General features: G+C 36.2%; 1 protein-coding gene across 30 annotated transcripts in view; it reads right to left on the bottom strand.

Moving 5' to 3' along the window:
- Nucleotides 1-19535, bottom strand: part of LOC6725738 (voltage-dependent calcium channel type A subunit alpha-1) — a 52735-nt gene that overhangs the window by 6845 nt on the left and 26355 nt on the right. For 8 of the 30 annotated variants that reach the window (XM_044923712.1, XM_044923707.1, XM_044923709.1 and 5 more), the window contains 12 exons: nucleotides 18108-18110; nucleotides 15344-15526; nucleotides 13387-13481; nucleotides 11251-11532; nucleotides 10469-10671; nucleotides 10048-10256; nucleotides 7940-7999; nucleotides 5276-5493; nucleotides 4549-4585; nucleotides 1403-1524; nucleotides 1183-1346; nucleotides 430-630 (listed from right to left, as the gene is read on the bottom strand). In XM_044923712.1, the coding sequence (XP_044779647.1) occupies nucleotides 430-630; nucleotides 1183-1346; nucleotides 1403-1524; nucleotides 4549-4585; nucleotides 5276-5493; nucleotides 7940-7999; nucleotides 10048-10256; nucleotides 10469-10671; nucleotides 11251-11532; nucleotides 13387-13481; nucleotides 15344-15526; nucleotides 18108-18110 (1777 nt within the window). Of the gene's footprint in view, nucleotides 1-429; nucleotides 631-1182; nucleotides 1347-1402; nucleotides 1525-4548; nucleotides 4586-5275; nucleotides 5494-7939; nucleotides 8000-9131; nucleotides 9144-10047; nucleotides 10257-10468; nucleotides 10672-11250; nucleotides 11533-13386; nucleotides 13482-14920; nucleotides 15013-15343; nucleotides 15527-18107; nucleotides 18111-19535 lie in introns of all 30 variants that reach the window. The other 22 variants (XM_044923728.1, XM_044923730.1, XM_044923725.1 and 19 more) reach the window with 13 other exon arrangements.

Consider the following 19535-nt stretch of genomic DNA (forward strand, 5'->3'; position numbering starts at 1 on the left):
TCATGAGTTCTTCGGTGTGGTAGATCGCAGATCTGAATGAATTTGAGAGCTGTGTGGGATGTATGAAACGAGTAGTTGAACTATTCGATTAGTTGAAGCTTATGGTTGACTGATTGGCTGATTGATTGATTGATTGACTGTTTGTTTTCTGATTGAACGTCTGGGCATGACAATACATGTATACATGTTAAGCATGGTTGGCAACTATGTACGAATACAAGTTAGTTACGAGATACGAGTTAACGATTTACGAGTAAGCATGTCTGATCTTTGATGTTTGTTAAAGTTGAGATGGTTGAAGTCGAAATTGTGTAGAAGAAAATACTAGCATATATAGAAAACAAGTTGAGTAGTTGTTTTTGTTAAATTGTTTAAAGTTGATTTTGATTGAGCTTGTTGGACTTTAGATAACAAGTGCTAAGGATGTACCCATATCAATCCCATAACCAAGTCTGTCTCGTTCACGCATCTCCTGAAGTCTAGCGGGACTCGGCGATCGTGATCTTTGACATAGACTGGTTGTCCCATATGTGGGATAAGGCAGTTGAGTGCGTTTACTGCGAGACAAATGACCACCATATCGAGAAGGCGAAGGCGAACGGGCCGGACTTGTCGATGCTGACCATGAACCTATATTGTACATATAACAACAATAATAAAAAAAAGTAATAATTAAGGATGTCGGGGCACAACATTTTACGTATTGGATCTTAGCAACATATTTTCTCTTCTCTTCTTTTGTTTTGTTTGTTTTTTTTTTTTTCATTTTGGTTTTTTGCGATTTTCAAATTGCTTTCGAAGAGATAAACGATAGAGAACCGACTTAACGGAAACGATAAAATTATTATTGAAATATAATATATTTGTATTAAAAGATTTCGTTAATAGCTATGGAATTGTAGACATATATGTATATATGTATATAACTACGGTTCTACAAAATAGATCAAAAATCCCTGGAGTATCCAAGTCCCTGGTTTTGTGTGTGCCCCATGCAAGCCGATCTCAAATGGATACGAAGTGATTAGGGGCAACATCAAGGACAGACAACTCGATTACAGGATAATGTTGACGAATCCCTAACCAGATCATTTGGCTTACAACCAGCACACACACACACACACTATAGTCAGTTGGAAGTAATTAATGGTTAAATGCCATGGATGTCGAGCCAATAAATACCTCTTGGATACCGCGGATGACTGTTGCCATGCCTAGGATGACGAGTCTCCTTGACCATCTCTACAACATTAGATACGGTATCGGAGAACCCGATATCATGATGTATGTATTGATGGCCACGCCGTCGAGGACTCGGAGATCTGGCCAGTGGAGAGCCGTTGTGCCTGCAGTATAATTAATTAATAAGGAAATTTATCAATCAACTTTGCAGCGTTCTTACCTCAAGCTAGGCGATCGCCGATGGCCATTCATATACGAATGTCCAGGATGTAAATGGCCAGCATCGGCACCGGTAAGCGACTCCTGCGAGGGATGTCTCGACGCGTCCTGCAGCTCCAGCATCTAGTTGGAAGATGATTGTGGAACGTTTTAGTAAGCCAACTGGTTCACCATGAATGCTACCACTCGAAATCAGTCCAAAAAGATTGAGAAGTAGTTCGGGGTACGGGGTTTGGGGAAAGCAGGTGGGTGATTTCCATTGGGGGAAACACTTCCAGATGGTCAAATCGATTCTAATTTGGTCAGCATTTCAAAGTTTTTGTGTTCTTTTGGTTTTTTGTTTGGGACTCCTCTAGACCGATTTCTTGTGGATTCATTCATTGCAAGGATACGTAAGTTTAAGTATATCTGTGTATTTATAAATTTAGAACTATAGTTGTCCAATGCCCCGTAATGGAGCGTTGGCAATAGATATGTATATATGCTTGTACTTGTATATAATGCTACAAAATAAATATACATAGAGACATGTATGCTTACTTTGCGGGATATAGTATTTAGGGGATATACGGTATACGGTATATAAAAGTAAACAAAAGCAATCATTACTCCACTGCAACAAAATACATATTCAAATGCGTTTTTAATTGTACTAGTTTGTATAGAAAGGTTCTTAAATGCGGGATTATATTGGTTTTGTATTTGATGGTTAACCTATTTTAGGGCATGTAACATTTAAGGAATTCCATACACTACTCGGGAGTATACATATACATATATACTTGGTCACTTTCTCTAGATAATTGGGATTCTTTTGGGTTCTTTTATAATCGACTGGATGTCTGCTTATATTTGAGGTTTTTCTGAAAATGATATGACTGCCATATTGCGTTTCATCTTACGCCAATTGTTTAACATTCGACTTCATCTACGTTATTGATTTTGGTTTATTGTCCTATATTTATGGTGATTTGATGTAGTACAAAAGAAGTGAAACGCAAAATACGAAGGAACAGCTAGTATCAATCGATCTTCGCATCCGGAAAGTGAAGATTTAGCCAGATTTCTCTACAAGATATATCTACAAGATAAAAAGGATAGCTACTCATGCAAGTGATTGTGTTTATAGCGACTAGTTGATAAAGCAGTGATATAATCTCAATAACAACAAGGCGGAACATTGAAAGCTAAGCAAATGTGTAACTATAGGCATGCACTACTTAGTCAAAATTCTTTGGATAAATGTGTGGTGTGATGGTGGGTAATGGGTTTTGGTCAGGTCCTGAGTCCTTTTCCAATTGCTCCTTTTTGGGCCGTGGAAAGAGCAGCTTCATCGAGCGCCAATTGATTTAGAATCGAGAAGGCCGACGAACTTACTTACCGTTCACAAACCGTTTCGCATTCGTGATTGGACTGACGATTAACATTCAAATACCAAAACTGTTTACTTATTACATTCAAATCGAATTCGAAAACAATTACTACCTACACATAAAGCCGCCTTTACATGTGTAACTAGAGGGTTAACTCGCTAGAAATCAAGAATCACTTGGGCGAATGGGGTATCTTCGCCACACTTTAAGTCTAAACCATTATAATACAAGTTACAATTTGTGTGCTAAGTGGCTGGCTTTAACTCTAAGAGAAAAAGCCATTCTCTAGTTATGTATATAGTAGTGTTACAGTTGTTGCCCTAAGAGTGGCTACAAATTATTTCCTGATAAATTCATTCACTTGCGACCGAGAATTCAAATGTTTTTCTTCGCGTGGCTTTATGTGTACGTAGAAAAGTCGATCAGGTCATTTCCGGATCTCACTTCCGATGTCCCACCGGAAGTCGGTGACATTGAACGTGACAACTACAAGTGACGTGATTATTCAGTCTGATTGAACCCAAAATTATCGGACTTTGCCCAAAAGGCTGTTGTGAGTGGGAACAGAGTTAGAACCGCCAACTTATTTCACATGGCTGGCACGCCTGATGCGAATTGGAATCAACGATTGTCAATTGTTAATTGTTAATGGGGCAGACTTGATCTGTGAGTAGGAAAATTGCAGTTTCTGGTGTAAAATGAAGGTGTCGCGGTATGTCTAGGTCGCAATTGTACTGGGATTGGTGAGTTAATCATACATTGCTGGCATGTTGTACGTGATAACCAAAGATGTTATTGCACTTGCCTATGCTTACACTATATTCCTAAAGGACCTCGCAAACCAGTCGGTGCAACGGGGTCACACACTCATTGGAATTGGTGAAAAACGATTGCAAGTCCGCTTTTTGAAACTACAAGTCAACTAAGCCTGCTCAAAGAGGCCACTCAACTTTGTTAACGAAGTAAACTATTTAATAACTGAATAATGCACAGAGAACCACAACTTAAGTGTCATTTATCAGAAGAGTGCGTTTTCAAAGTTAAAACCTCATATCTTTCATTGATGAACTATGGTTCACTGTATATTTTCAGGACTGAATTGTGGGATCAGACGGCAAAATCGGACTGCGATTTATTGGGGTTGAGTGGAGCTTTGCCAGAGCCCTTCGGTTCGCTGTTCGTTGCCACTGTTAACTGCTCAACTTGTCCAAGAAACCAACGAACCAAGGAATGCCTAAGTACATGGGAGTACATTTAGTGGTTATAGAAACGATCAAATTACAACATTGAGTACGAGTACGAGTACTAAGCCAAGTTTTGCGTTTCTAATATTTTTTTGTTAAATTGCTATGCAACATTTAGGTACGAGTATGTATTGCACTATTGAGTAAACGCAAATTAAAGTTTTATAGTAGGTTGAATACGCAGTACACACATGTGCGCATGTATATATGATGTATGTATGTATTTATATATATTCATATTTATGCATGTGGAGCTAAGCTGAGCACCCGGCAATATCTGGCATATTATATATTCATATTGTACATAGTCATAGATACGTCGTACATGGGCGCGTACAGCTATACATATACTTATGAGTGAGTATGTATTTAAAGGTACTAGTTGATTACTTGACTTAATCGGTTTGTGAACAACATTTATATCGGAAACGGAGTATGGACACAAAGAGTATTCACATAAATTTATATAATACACAATTAATTATTATTTTTGATTAGTAAAATTTGTTGATAATTTCATTTTGGTTTACCGCTTGGAGTTTATCAAACTTATTCACCTTTTTGTTTCTGAAATATTTAAAAATTAGAAGAAAAACAATTTACTTATGTCAATGTTGAAGAATGCACAAAGGCACAAAGATCTTGTAGTTAGTTGCTAATAGTGTTGGTAGGTGTTGTTGTTAGTAGTAGTAGTTGTATTTCGATAGTGTTGTGAAGCGAAAGTTATCTTATGCATGTACGTATGTATGTTGAATGTATGCTATGGTCCTTCACGATCAGCGAGATTACTGACTTATCTTCATGGGAAGATATAAAGATTACATCTGATTTTTGGAAAAGCTGCTTGCAAATCTTTAGATAAAAGTTACTTGAACTCAACACTTGTATTTTGGGTTTACAACCAAACAGCTGTTGTAGTGTTGGTAAATACGCTTTTAAGATCCTGAAACTTTATAGAGAATGTTTTACGGAATCGCTCGTTGACTTGTTCGTTTAGCTGGGAAAATGAATTTACAACTGAAGATTATATAGCATACTTTCTTGCGCAAAGCGGAATAGATATTCCGGGAACGAGGTCAGAGCTTAGATCTATGTATATAAAGTACAATCGAGTAAAGAAGACCACTCGTCGTCGTCTGGTTTTATGGCTGATGGTGATCGAATGAATGGACTCAAATGGTGATAATGGCAATGGCGATGGTTATGATACTTTGCACTTTACGGACTATGGTTAAGATTGAAGCTGGTTTAAATTACCTAACTGATCGCTTTCTGATCGTACTCCGCCGTGCTAGTGTTGCCAAACTGTTGTGTTCGGCATCACCGTTTGCGTGGTGGTGGTGCGTGCTGGCTAACAAATGTGTTTGTGAGTTGGCGGCTCCTTCCCCATTCGGCTCGAAACTTATGGAGCCCTGTCGCGATCCTCCTTTGTCAAGGGCGGCCATATCGAGTAGGCAGTTAAAGAATGATTGTTTCTACGGATTTTTCGATTTTGCGATTTTTTGATTGGCAATTGGCAGTCGATTTGGTAGACAGGAAAGTGCAGTGGTTGTAATTCATAGTTTTAATTGCCATTCCGTTCCGTTTTGGTATTGGTATTGGTTTCGTTCGTTGTTGTTCGTTTTCATGAATATTTTTCGTGTATTTTGTTTATATATATATATTTTTTTTTTTTAAGTTGTAGTTGTTTTTAAGTTGTAGAAATACAGATTTCAGATAGTGTTGCAATTCAATTAAATTGTTGTTTATTGTAGACACAGTTGTGGTTAAAGTTGGGTGATTGGTGAATATTTGATGTAGTAACATTGCAACGCATTGGGATTGGTTTTGATTTTGTTTTTGTTTTGGTTTTTGTTTTTTGTATAAGCATTGAAAATGGAATGTAAGAATTATTATAGAGTAATTAAAAAGTATAAGTAGATTACAGAACAGAAATGATAATTAAAAAGTATCGTTATTATCGCATATATGTATGTACATATGCATAGTATATATTTTGGTTTATACATATGTACGATTGTTAATAATGGAGCGATAGCCCCTGCTTAATATCTTTACATTGAGGTATGGTAGTATATAGCATTTCGAGATGTGTCAAGCTCTATTCGGATTGTGTCGGTATTATGTAGGTTGGTTTAGAGGAGGCAATGTATATAAGAGATGCTTTCGCTTAAGATTTCATAAATAGCTTAAAAGAGAGGCTTGCTTAATATGGTAAAAGCATGCGCAAACATTTTTACAACTCACTATGATTTAAAGAAAATCTAAGAGGTACCGCTATGAGACAAAATTGTTACGATTGTTTTTAATATTGTTATTATTATTATGTGCCGATTTAGAGAAATGGTCAACCAAAAAAGTGATTACGAGTTTTATTAAAGTGTTGACTATGAATAACAAAAAAATAAACTATCGGGTGGAAAAGAAAAACAAAACTTATGCTTGTATGGCATTTAAATGTTTGTACCAAATTAATAATAATCTTACATGCCCATATGACATTTGAATATTTGGAATATTGCAATATTTTGAATCAACCAGATTATTATATATTAAACCCTGGTTTTCATGATTTGCTATATGAGCTGTTGATATTTCTTTTTTGAATATAGTGAACAATATTTAAAACCCCTTTTAAAAATATCTTCGAATACTTTGCTATTAACACTTTTAAGTCTCATGTCATATGGGCATATAAGCATACAAAAATTGGACCGATTTCATTCTTCCATGCTGCTGTTTTTATTAATTTTTTAATTAGTGTCTTAAATTGATGCGATCGCTTGGTTACCTTAAGCATGCCTATTCAGCAGAAAAGATTACAAGAAATTCAGTGGCAATCCGACTTGTAAATGAAAATATTAAATATAGGACATTTGCCTGAGATACTATCACAAATGGCCTGATTCATATGAAGAATGCTTCCATTGAATCCATGTGTCTTTGAATCTAATCAAATTCCAATATGTACACATACTCTAGAGTTCTTTGTATCAAGGGTTAAGTATATATATATTTGGTCGGTATATTAAAATGCAGACTTGCGATTGAGTGCAATTGAGTCCGATTCATACTTAAAACACAGTGCTTTACTTTTGTAAAGTGTACAATTAACTAAAGGACAATTACTTCAAATGCATCAACACACAAGGACTTAGACGTTCCACAATGTAAAAATAAATATTAAAATCGTAGATCCCTACAGAATTCTATATTCATCGCCAGACTAATAAAATCTTCAATTGCTCTATATTCACTTTTTATATATCGATTTTTCCTATATGAAAATAATATTTACAATCCTTCGTTTCAAGTAAAAGTCCTCTGCTGCCATCGTGTTTGAAAATTGTAACAGACTCAAGAGGACGAAGGACTGGTTTCTATGTCAGAACTTCCATCATCACTTGCGCCATTCCAGCTCAAAAGAATAGGCCTAAACACAAAGCTTTTGCCAGGACCTCAGAGGGTCCTTTTAAGGGATTTAAAAAGCAGGCAACCTATATCAGACCACGGGGCATTAGCCCTGTAAAGTGCACACTCTTCTATGGCTATTAAAGTGTGATTGACTAGTGGGTGTGTTAAGCGAAACATGACCATGGCATTGCAGTTGGGTGTTCATCTACAGCTGGATTATTATATAGGATATAGGTGTGTTTTCGTACTGGATTTCGGTAATTGGTATTTGGTTGCACTTTATTTCATTGATATGATGGGTAGGCAGGCTGGTTATTCTGGTTTCCTAGTGATATTGCTCTTAGGCGAGTATGCAAAACATGCCTCTAGCCGAGAATGGTGAAACAGTTGGTTGTACAAAAGTAGTAGACGCAAAACATGTGGAAGAGGAGGAGCTTCATATTTAAAAGGCGAAAGTAAAACCAAGCGAAAGATAGATAGGTATATATATGGAAATATATTATATACCGGCTCCTCGACTGCCGTTGGGCTATATTTATGCTCATCGTCGTGCTCCAGCTTCTTCCGCTATCATAGATCATCGATGTAATTTACATTTTACATCGTCCAATTATCATTTACGTTCAGTGAACGTGGACCGAATGTCAATTATGGATTTTTTAAGTATCAATTTTGAGTTGTCAATTGATCGTTTGTGTGTTGTGCACAAAAACAGGATAACAGATAAAACATTTGAATTAATTATTTCCATACGAGTGTGTTCAACCCACATGAATTCGCTTTGTTAGGTAATTTCATAGAATCATGTTTTTTTTTAAACAATTTATTGTAAAAGCGAATCCGAAAGTGGTAAGATTTAGAGATAAAATGGATGTGTTAGGATGTTCCTTGACCCTCTAGTAATACGACTAATTTTGCGGATATTAAATGTTTCCAAATTTTCTCTTGTGTTCACGTTGTGTAAAAACAAATGGCAAACCTCTAGAAATATCTAAGTATCAATACATACAGTTTTGTGTAACGTAGTTAACTCTGTTTTTGTTTTGTTTGTCGTATCTACTTAGAACGAACATACAATCGCAAACTGGAGAATCAAAATACGAACTTCTCAACACTACCGATATATATGTAGGTATATATATTTGAGTATGTAGTTACTTAAAGATACTCGACTTCTACTAAACGGTTTTCAATTGCTCATTATACGAGTTAAGTTTAACCGTCACCCCTATTGGGTTGCAATATTTTCAGCTATCGATTTGGAATCTCTTGATTCGATTTTGCATCGAGAAGCAGAAAACTATGCATCCCACATAGTGGCAGATCCAAGAGTTCTAATAATAAACAAAATATCAGGATGGAATCATAGTTCATTTAAATTTGCTCGTTAATTTTCCTCTGGATCCGCCCCTTTTGGTCCCACATGCCTGCCCGTAGATAATTTCAAATTTTGACAGTTAAATATATAGTATTTGGGATCGGATCTGATCGTGCCTGATTTTGCCAATTATGGGCAGTTGCGTGTACACATACTTTTTCATATATGTACGCAACTATGTGGTTATATAAATGCGATTGTGTAATTCTAAGATTCGTGTATTTGAGTCACATACAAACGGGCATGTATGTGCGGAATATATAGGGTATTGTATATACAAATGTGATAAACATGAGGTTGCATATAAAATTAATTATATACCTCCTTCCAGTTCTGCATATTTTCATTATTTCGTTTAATTTGTTTACGTTTTTTTTTTTTTAGTTTTAATTGTTGTTTATGAAAGAGTTCATATATTCAGTCGTATGAGAAGAGAAATCATAATATCACATATTTATTCCATGGTATATAGATTTTATAGAATATTTTGTAGTTGGTGTAGTTTCGTTTCAAAATGTAGGTTGTTTGGGGTGAAAAGAAATTTTATCTTTGCTCTTAAGCAGAAAATCGCCCTAAAATATTTAATAGTAGAATACTTGTTATTTAAAAACGGCGTGTAAATGTAAACCTTATTTTGTATTATATAGTAAGTTTCTGTGTTATATACATAAACGTTCCGAAGATAAGATTTTCCCGCTTCAAATGCGGATTATAAAACCTTTTATTTCTAATAAAGTATATTTTTTGAAAAGTCAAAACTGAAAAGCTTGCAACACTTGAGGTTTATATCTATTCTTGATATATATATATGTACATAGCTTAGGAAAGTTGAAAGTTGTGACGCTTTTTTGTAATTCAGGGCGATTTTTTAGAGTGCAGCATGAGCTTTAAGTGCTTAGAATTTGCAAGAGACTGATAGATAGATAGTTGACTTAAATAAATCCCTAATCCTGGCTAAATGTAAACTTAGACTTATCATTACATTAAAGAGGACTAATCGACGTACTCCAAATAAATCTGCCTATGTTTCGGGCCTTACTGATGCCTAAGGATTCCTAACGGGTCGAACCTTAAGTGTCTACCATAAAACTGGGTAATATCTTGACTGGGCGAGTCAGTCCTGGGGGACAGGTGGTCTGACCACCGAATATCGACTCATCTTCGACTCTACGCAACTGGAGTTGTGCGGTAGTTTGTGTTTAAGGGGCTGAATGAGTGGGTATCTTGAGTGGCTTACCGGCATTCCCGAATCGAGTTGGCCGAACCGCGTGCTACGCCAGGACTCCAGGATGAGGAAACCTGCATAGATTTTACCCACTGACAGTTTGCCCTTGTTGAGCTGATCACTGGGCGGCACCAGCAGGTTCAGCATCTTCTTCGCCTGCAATGGCCAGATGTTCGTGATGGTCTCCCGCAGTTCCATGTCCGCCTGGTCCATCTCCTCAGCTGATGGTTAGATGAATATGTTAAGTATAGAGCATTATATTGATTCCATAAAGAACATAAACCCAAATTACACAACAGAAGTGCTGCGTTTTGAAGTCAAATCTATAAATTCTAAACATGCCATTTTGTTTCTTTAAAATTGATATACTACTATATAATACAAGTGATACATGCTAAATATTTATACATTGACTATCAGTAGAAATACATACGCGCTCTCATTTTGATGCTGAGATTCTCACGAATCAAAGCGAATAACGTTGTGGTGAACTGAACTCTCAATTCATCGTCCAATGGCATATTCATTCTAATCAGTTTCTTGTAGGCCAGTCGATTGGGACACTTGTTGCCAAAACCCAACGGTGGATCCATGTTCTTCAGCATGTCGTACATTTCCGTGTAGTGTATTTTTCCACTAGTTATCCGGGGAACACAACAAAAGTTAGATGCTTAGTTGGTTAGTACCTCAGATCGGGGAACTTGTTCCGCAACAAAGATCATATCTATAGTCGAGTGTACAGACTATGATTCACCCAGCACTCACATTTCAACTGCTATTCGTGAAATGTGAATACCGGGCATTAACAGTGTAGATAATCGTTTAAATTGGGTAATATCGGACATATTTTGAGTCTCAGACTGGTTTATTTCATGCGAGGAAAAAAGTAAAGAAAAATTAAGTACTCGGCATTGCATTTTACCCAATCCTTCGGCATTTTCCGGTCGTTAGATAGGACTTAAGCTCAACTTGTGCACAAAGCCGCTCGGGAGCGATGTCAACCAACGAGTATGAATCAAATACGACCAAATAATAATCGTTTAATATAGAAAGACAGCCCAGATTGGCTTAAATTTCTCCTGCTCGAATGACAGAAATCGAGTGAAATCAAAGTGAAATCATAGGATAAGAACATAAAATCTGATTTTGAGTGGTTGGTGGGGTAAATGTGGCATGTGTTGTTTGTGATGCTGATTATATTAAACAGATAATTACGTCGCATTTGGATCATATTCCGCCCATATGCGCACAAATTCGTCTAAGTGATGGGCACCCAATATGCTGGAGTCCCTGGTGAGATAATCGAAATTATCCATGATGACGGCGACGAACAGATTGAGCATCAGGAAGGAGCAGAAGAATATAAACGATACGAAGTAGGCGTAGGCCAGTGTGGATCCGCAGTACTCCCCAGGTGCCTTCTCGGCGTCATCGTCGCAGGCCTTGCCCTTCAAACATGCCAGCATTATGTTGGGCCAGGCCTCGCCAGTTGCACACCTGTGTGTCGTTCAGTTACATATACAACAATATACAACATGGTTAATTAATGCGGCTTAATCGTGCCCAGACTTACGGCTCTACATGTGCGATTGATTGGTCGGTACGAAAATGCACTTGATGTTTATAAAATGGGTCGGTTCGCAACTACTGACCAACTTCTAGGTATTTACAGATACCTGGCACTCGAAAGCGCCAGGATGATCAAGTGTATATACATACGGATGGGGGGACGGCGGGGGTATGGTATATCGGGAACTGAACGATGTTATCGGTATAAAGCTTACTCTATATATGATTACGAGGTATACATATGCACTCTCTTCAAGGCTAGTTGCTATCTACCTATCTATCTAGCCTATCTATCTACGAGCGATGGACACATATTGCTATATATCTCAGGGATCGCAAGGATTGCATAGTACGAGATCGCAGCTATGCAGCTTGTTCAATTACCCTGAAATATATGGCTTTCTCATAAATTACCATTAAATTAGTATTAAGCTTACAAATTCTCAATTACACTTTAAATATATATGCTATAAAGTTAGGCCGTTCAGTAAATGAAAACAATTTGGAGTTGGTATGATTTTCTAAATTCTGACTCTGGTTATATGTTCAGAATTGCTAGGACTATTTTTTTCTCAGTATACACTATAACGATTGATTTACATACAGACTAAGCTACGGTTTAAAATTACTTATGGTATTCCGGACAAACGGATATTTATGCCAATGGGAATTAATGTTTTTATTCCTACAGTCTTTTCATACCTAGAGTTATGGTGTTAATAATGGAATATGATGATATGGATTTCATACAGACATATTTCAATCGAGAGTTCTATTAACTTTGCTATCGATATAGTTATGTAGATATAGAAAATTGTAAGTTGGGATGGGCGTCAAAAATCGTTTTGCGACGTACAAGTATATAACAGCTATATATGTATGTATGTTTATATAAGTAGCTATAACGTAAATTACCAGCAATACTGTAAAACTATTGAACTTTCATTTAAATCTCAACTGATTAACTGCAATAACGAAAAGTGCAAACTTTGAAAAATCAAGCTGCGCTCAAATTTAGTAATTTTTGAATAATATATGTAGCTCTACAGGTTTGTAAATACATTGATATTACATACATATATGTATACGTATATTCCAGTTTTGTTGAATCAGTGTCACAACTCTAGAACTCAATCTACTTACACAGGTATCAAAGAACTTGAATTGTTGTTTTACGCAAAACGAATGTATGTAATGAAATTGGTTCGAGATCTGAGTGGTTTTATATTGTAGTTATGGATTTACCACCGTTTATATGGCTGTCACAAATCCGATTTACTCCGCGATCAGCTTGGAGAACCTCGAAAAAGTTACAATTCATCGTACTAGAAACCAATAAGGGTTACGTAAGTATATGCTAAGAGAGTCGTTCTAAAATCTAGATTTTTCTATACATGACTTCGAGTTAAATGAGCTAGGCTATTAGTAGTTTGTAATTATTTTGGGAGAATCCGAAAATGGGCTAGGACTTAAAGATCTCTATTAGACGAATATATCCCATTAAGGCTACGAATCTCTAAGTATCTAACTCACACATATCGTTGTTGCTAGGGTTTTTCACTTTCCAAGGTGCTAACCACCAGGACCCTATCGCTACTATTTAGTTATAGGATATGTTAGATCGCGACTGGAACGAGTATCTATCAATGCGAACATATGGATAGTGGTAAAGTTAAATTATGCTAACTTGTATTATATGTATAACTATTAACTTAATTACTGAGAGACGAAACTTTTTGTTGGGTTATAACAAATGACTGGAGAGATCTAGGAGTTACGTACCTGAATAGCAACATGACGCCTTGAATAAATGATTGGAAGTTGTTGTGTCTAGTAATGGAATTTTCCACCGTACCTAGTTTGATATTCCCGAACACCTATTCACGATTCAGATATCGGTAAAGAATGCATTGATTATTGGTTCATTTTTGTTTAGTAACTGAAATGGTTAAGTTATATTCGTTATACACATTACACAGATTTAGATTCGCCTCCACCTCAATAGTATTCAATATTCTCCACAATGCTGTCTCTACTACCAATGCAAAACCCGCGAATCCTGACCAGAAAAAAATATATAGAACGGCAAATCCATGTGTGAGTGATTCAGGACGATCAGGACTACAATGTGTGCCCACTTTCCCCGATTTGCAAAGTCGATGTGGATGTGTAGGTGTGTTTGATTGGATAGTTTGGGAATTGAGTTGCATAGCTAAAACTCTATGACAGTTAACATTGGAACGGGAAACGCTTATTTCATTTACTCAGCAGCTCACGAATCCAGTAAATAAATTCAAGTTTCGGGTTATTAAAAAGCTTACTTAACGAGGTTAGCGAATTTATAAATTATACTTATAAGTGTGCTATTTACTGAACCCACAAAAACTAAAGCCAAATGATAATTAATGCAAACAATAATGACTTCTGGATACCACAAAGAAAAGCAATTCCTTAAACCTTCAAATGCATTTGGCATGTATACTATTAACGAGTTCAGTTAATTTACTTTATACGTTTTTCCTTTTAAGCTGCGTGTTTTTTTACAATAACTTCCGAACAATAGATAAAATATTTATACAGTTGACAAAATCTGAGCATCTTTGATTGAAGCATATCTACTAAATAATTTCAAAATACATCATTCTTACAATATTATGAATCTGTTATTGCTTAATCGATTTTTTATGCTAACTCGATTCGATTTGGGAAATTGGGAAAGTTTTAGCTTTTTAGATGCACTACTGGCATCTTTGCAAACACACAAATATTAAAGGGAAAATAACTTCATTAACTAGCGCATCTATGTACAACATTAAAATAAAATGTGCTATGGAAAAGCTACATTCACATTCGATTAGTGATAGAAACGAGTTCGGGATAATGGAAAGGTATAAAAATCAAAGCTACCAATAGCATACGAATATGTAGCTCGATTCAAAGTCACAAATCTCAACTGCAACTGCAAACAATACGGATCAAACAACTTTCAAACGCATACACTGTATCCACGACTTATAGCGAATATGCATAAGCTTTTAGGGTTTTTCTTTTTTTTATTCGAACAGACAATGGATTGATGATTATAATTTGGTATTTTAGATTATGGAAAGTTGAGCACAACCACAGCGGATGGATGCCCTCTAGTATAATTACACCGACCGAATCCACCACAACCGTAGGATTATTTCGAATAATGACTCGACATATGACTACGTTTTGATGTTGAGTAGAGTATATAGGTGACTGTGGTGCCTTTATCGTTTTGGGTATTCGCTATTGAGTTACTATTGCTAACTAGGTTACAGTTCTCGTTTACCGAAAGAGCAGCATGATTCCACCGGAGAACGACTGGAAGTTATTGTGGCGGTTGAGTTGCGTGTCCGGATCATATCTAATGTTGCCGAAAACCTTTTGGTTTGATGTAAACATTATAATTGAATTGAATAGGCATTAAATGGGTCCAGCATTCATGTATTTGTATTATTTGCTTCAAACGAAACCAATGTCCTCGTTTTTTTTTCTAATCTAGAAGGCTAGTTCAAAAAGTTACTAATGCAAAACCAAACAAGAAAACTAGTTACTTATTCTATGTGATATTTATTTGTAGATCACCCGAATATTCAACCCCAAAAAGCATTTGACAGTGGAGATAGCCTATTTAACCCCTTGCTAAAAAAAAGCCCACCAGTGTTTATCGTTAATCGTTTTCGGAAATCAGGATTTCCGGTTTTTGACTTACCTGCATGCCGATAATGGCGTATATGAAAAATAGCATTGCTATAAGCAAACAGACATAGGGAAGTGCCTTAAAGGATTGCACAAATGTCCACAGAAGAATTCGAATCGTGTATCCTTGACGAAGTAATTTGATAAGTCGCGCCGCTCGAAATAAACGCAGGAAGCCGACGTTGATTGAGTTCGACTGTAAAATATTATTGGCCAAAGGAAGAGAGTCGAAGAGATAAACAAACAAATAAAAAAACGAGAGAGAGAAAACAGAACGGATAAGGAAATTGGCATTAGACTGGTTTCAAGTTCCCATCATTACAGTGCGAATTCAATGAGCTCGGCTCACGGAATCCAGGGAACTCGGGAAACTCAAGGAACTCAAGGATCTAGAAGGCGTCGCCATCGATCTACGTGATTCGATGCATTTCAATCTAAGCTATCGATTGGTAGTAGTAAGCAGTAGGTAGTAGTTAGTAGGTAGTTAGTAGCTCGTTCCGTTAGTAGCAGTAGGTAGTTAGTAAGAGTAGGTTGTAGTTGGTGAGGTGCAGTAGTATGGTTTAGTAAGTAGTAAGTAATAGGTAGAGAGTTACATACATAGAAGTGGCAGTAGTAGTTTCTTGGGTTAGTTGTACGTTACAATCGAAGTAAATAATTGAAGCTATTTTAGTTAGTTGTTTGCTCTATCGCAAAAGGAACAGAAATGAATTCAAAGCAAAGACAATCCAATTTGAATTTACTGATAGTATGTTTATATAGAGGCCAAATGCTAAACAAAAACTTGTCTTTTAAACCATTTGTACAGCAAAATTGTAATATACAAATTCTTTTTTTTTTTTTTGGTTTTCGCAAAAAGTTGATCAGCAAAAAGAAAAGTAATCTATTTAATTAGTATTTTGTGCGTATCAGTGTCGGTGTCGTTCTGATTCAGTGTTTTGTGTTTAGATTATCACCCAAAAACATAGTGATTTGTGCGTGGGCATCTGCCAAATACTAATTAACAAACTGTACGGAGTAGAAAAAATTACACATATTATTTATTAGTTTGTTCGTCTAAGGAAGCAATTTGGAAAAGCGATGTTTGTGCGTTGGTACTTAATAGTTTGTATTTAAAAAATTGTATTTTGTTTTTTTTTTTTCGTCTAATCTAATCGTCCCAAGGTAAAAGTGGAACATGCGAGGCGTGTTCTACATATGTGTACGTAAATTGAATTTGAAATGGGCCTAGGCTGGCGAAAAACCAATTGGACAGTACAACAGTTAGGTAAGTTATGTACAATGAAATTCTCGATTTGTGAAGGAAGTGAACGTTGCAGTACTAGTTGCTTGTACACGTTGGGTTTGATTTTTGTAAAACTGTATGGTCGAAATCGACGGGGCTTTGGCCAAAATATTTTACGAATCAGCTGTTGAAATCGTCGCATGGGCGGATGCAAGCCAGGGTTGCATTTAACCCGGTATGCGTCCGATCATGCGCGATGTGAATGTGGCATTAAGTGGCGGTTAAAATGTAACCGCCACATCAACCGCTGATTTAAGGACGCATACCGCCTCACCGTGGGATCTGCATTGATAAATCACATTCGACTCGACACTGTAGAACATGGAATTATTTATATATATATATATATATATATACTATTGGTGGTTATATTAATATTGCGTATGTACACTGAAACAAACAAAATTGAATTCAATACCGAACGGCATTGATAACTGGGTAGTCCTGAAAACGCGATGAATTGTTATTCGAAAAAGATTAAAGTTGAAAGTTATTAACATTATTACACTAAGGCGTAATCTCTTTCGGATCAATTTAGGCCAATTTCGGGATTACCCTATTGCCAATCCCGTACGGATGTGAATTTGGTGTGAGTACTTAACTAATGAGTTTGCATATACTTAAAGTTAGAGAGTGTGTATATAGAGACTACGGAGTCTAGAGCGGATGAGGGATATTAGATGTTTGAGTAGCAAGTGGTGACACTACAGTGTCCTCGTTGCCTGTTGCAAAAACATTGGTGTGAAGTACGTGATCAAAAAATGAAAGAGACTCTAACGTCGCAGTGTACGTATCCAATGCCTCGGTCGAGAGTTATATACACGGGATATAGAATGGCATGAAAGCTAAGCAGAGAGGCTATATCACTACCTGGGATTCTGCACTCGGCTATATAGTAGTTGGAATAGCTCTGCGGGTTATGCGGGATACAGATTTAGATATAGACAGAGATTGAGGACAGTTCAATGAAGAATAATTCCACGCTGTTCTTCCTGGCGAAGATGTGAGTCTTGGGAAACTTGGGACGACGCACTTAAAAGTAACTTGGATGGACTAATCTAACCCAAAAATCGAAAATTATGGATGCGGGTAAGTACACACAAATATATATATTGATGATCACAACCCTGACTATACTCGCTCATTTATATATATATGTAAATATATATAAAGGTTTATATATGGTTAACTAGCTAAGAGTAATAACGTAGAGAGTGGGCGAACGAATAAAAGAAAGTTGAACTTGAATCTACAGATGATTCATCGATGTGATCTACTCGTATATAAAGAATTTAAGTTCAAAATGGAAATTACAATTCGTGGCAAACATTTTGGTTGAAGTTAAGTTTAGCTAAATTTGCTAATTAGAGAAAAGAATTTTGTATAGTGTTGTGTTGTGGTTTTGTATCATATTGTATTGTTTGTCATCGTTGATGTTGGAGTTTTGGTTAGTTTTGAAAGTAGAAAGCTTGTTAGGATAGATTTGTTTACTTACATCCTGTTAGTCAGAAACCATTTTCAATTGAAATTTTTGGATTTGTTTTGAGACAAATCAATGTGCACACAACTCATAAACAGCACAAGAAACGATTCGTATATATATTTGAATATATATATATATATATATGTATATTTTTTGACGACTCAGGCAATTGTTCAATCATTGTTGTAGTTGTTGTTGTTAGTTGTAGTAGTAGTAGTGGTTGGTGTTGTTGAATTTATCATTCAGCAGTTTGCAATCGATTGCAATCAGATATTCAGATTTGTAGTTCAGATCGTTGCAATTTACAAGACGAATAACAACAGGGAAATGTTTATGATAGTTTTTTGCATTCAATTGGTTTCGTTTTTTTTTTTGGGTTTCGTTTTTTTTTTCAGTGCAGTTAATATATACTCAGACGTTTGACGATCGATCAATCACAGGTCAAACGAAATTCGTTGGGCGGCGTTCAATTTGTTGATTTACGTAATGGTTTTAACACAGTTTTTGTGATATTTTCGTTTCGTTTCGATTCGTTTTTTTTTTTTGTTTTTTTGAAAAATACAGAAAACAAATAAAGTAGAGTTGAAAATTAGTAGGACAAGTTTTCTGCAGTTTCTAGCAGGTATACAAAGATAGATCAAGATCAATATCAGTAAGCAGAGAGTTTTCTATGTTGTTGTGTGTAAATTATGTATGTCATTGTTCTAGTGTCTCGATTGTTTTCTAATTCATTTGGTTGGGGAAATTACAGCTCAGCAAGGGTCTAAAATTTGATATATTTCTATTCACGCAGATCGGCTTAGCTATGCTAGGCATTTGTTTTATATTCACTTCTACAAGGGCTGTTATATTCGAGCACAGAATTGTATTTATTAAAAATGAATTGAAAACAGAAAAGAGAGAGAGTGGCAGGTTGATAGACGAAATTAATTACGAAAACCGAAAGTTACCTCGGATAATAGCATTCGTTTATTTTTTTTTTTTTCATTTTTTTGGTACCTCTCTTACCCAGGACTTGACTTTTGTAAGGACTCGCTGGATTTGTGGTGGAACAACCAATGCAAGCAACTATAACCACACATTTCAGCATTGGAAACTTCTTAAGCAGTTAAAAAGAATTGGGTTTGCGTGTGTTTAGTAAGCGGAAGCCAAAAACTTATTGGATAGAAAAACTCCGAGTGAATTGAACGATCAAAACCGCAAATGTGTGAGTGACTCGAGTTAATGGTTATACCAGAATGTGTATCTGAAGGTGCAAAATGTGAGTGGAACATGCAGGAGATGTAACGAAAGCTAATCCAAAACCCTACTAAAAAGTTGCAGTCATGGTGGTGAAAGATGTGAGCATAGCAAAACTGAATGTGGCGGTGTTAAATAGAATTGTTTTTTTGGGGGCATTAGTTTACTTTCTTATTGAGGCGGGAGGAGTAAGCATATCTG

The sequence above is a fragment of the Drosophila simulans genome, chromosome X (genome assembly GCF_016746395.2).
Source record: "Drosophila simulans strain w501 chromosome X, Prin_Dsim_3.1, whole genome shotgun sequence".
Taxonomy (NCBI): Eukaryota; Metazoa; Arthropoda; class Insecta; order Diptera; family Drosophilidae; genus Drosophila; species Drosophila simulans.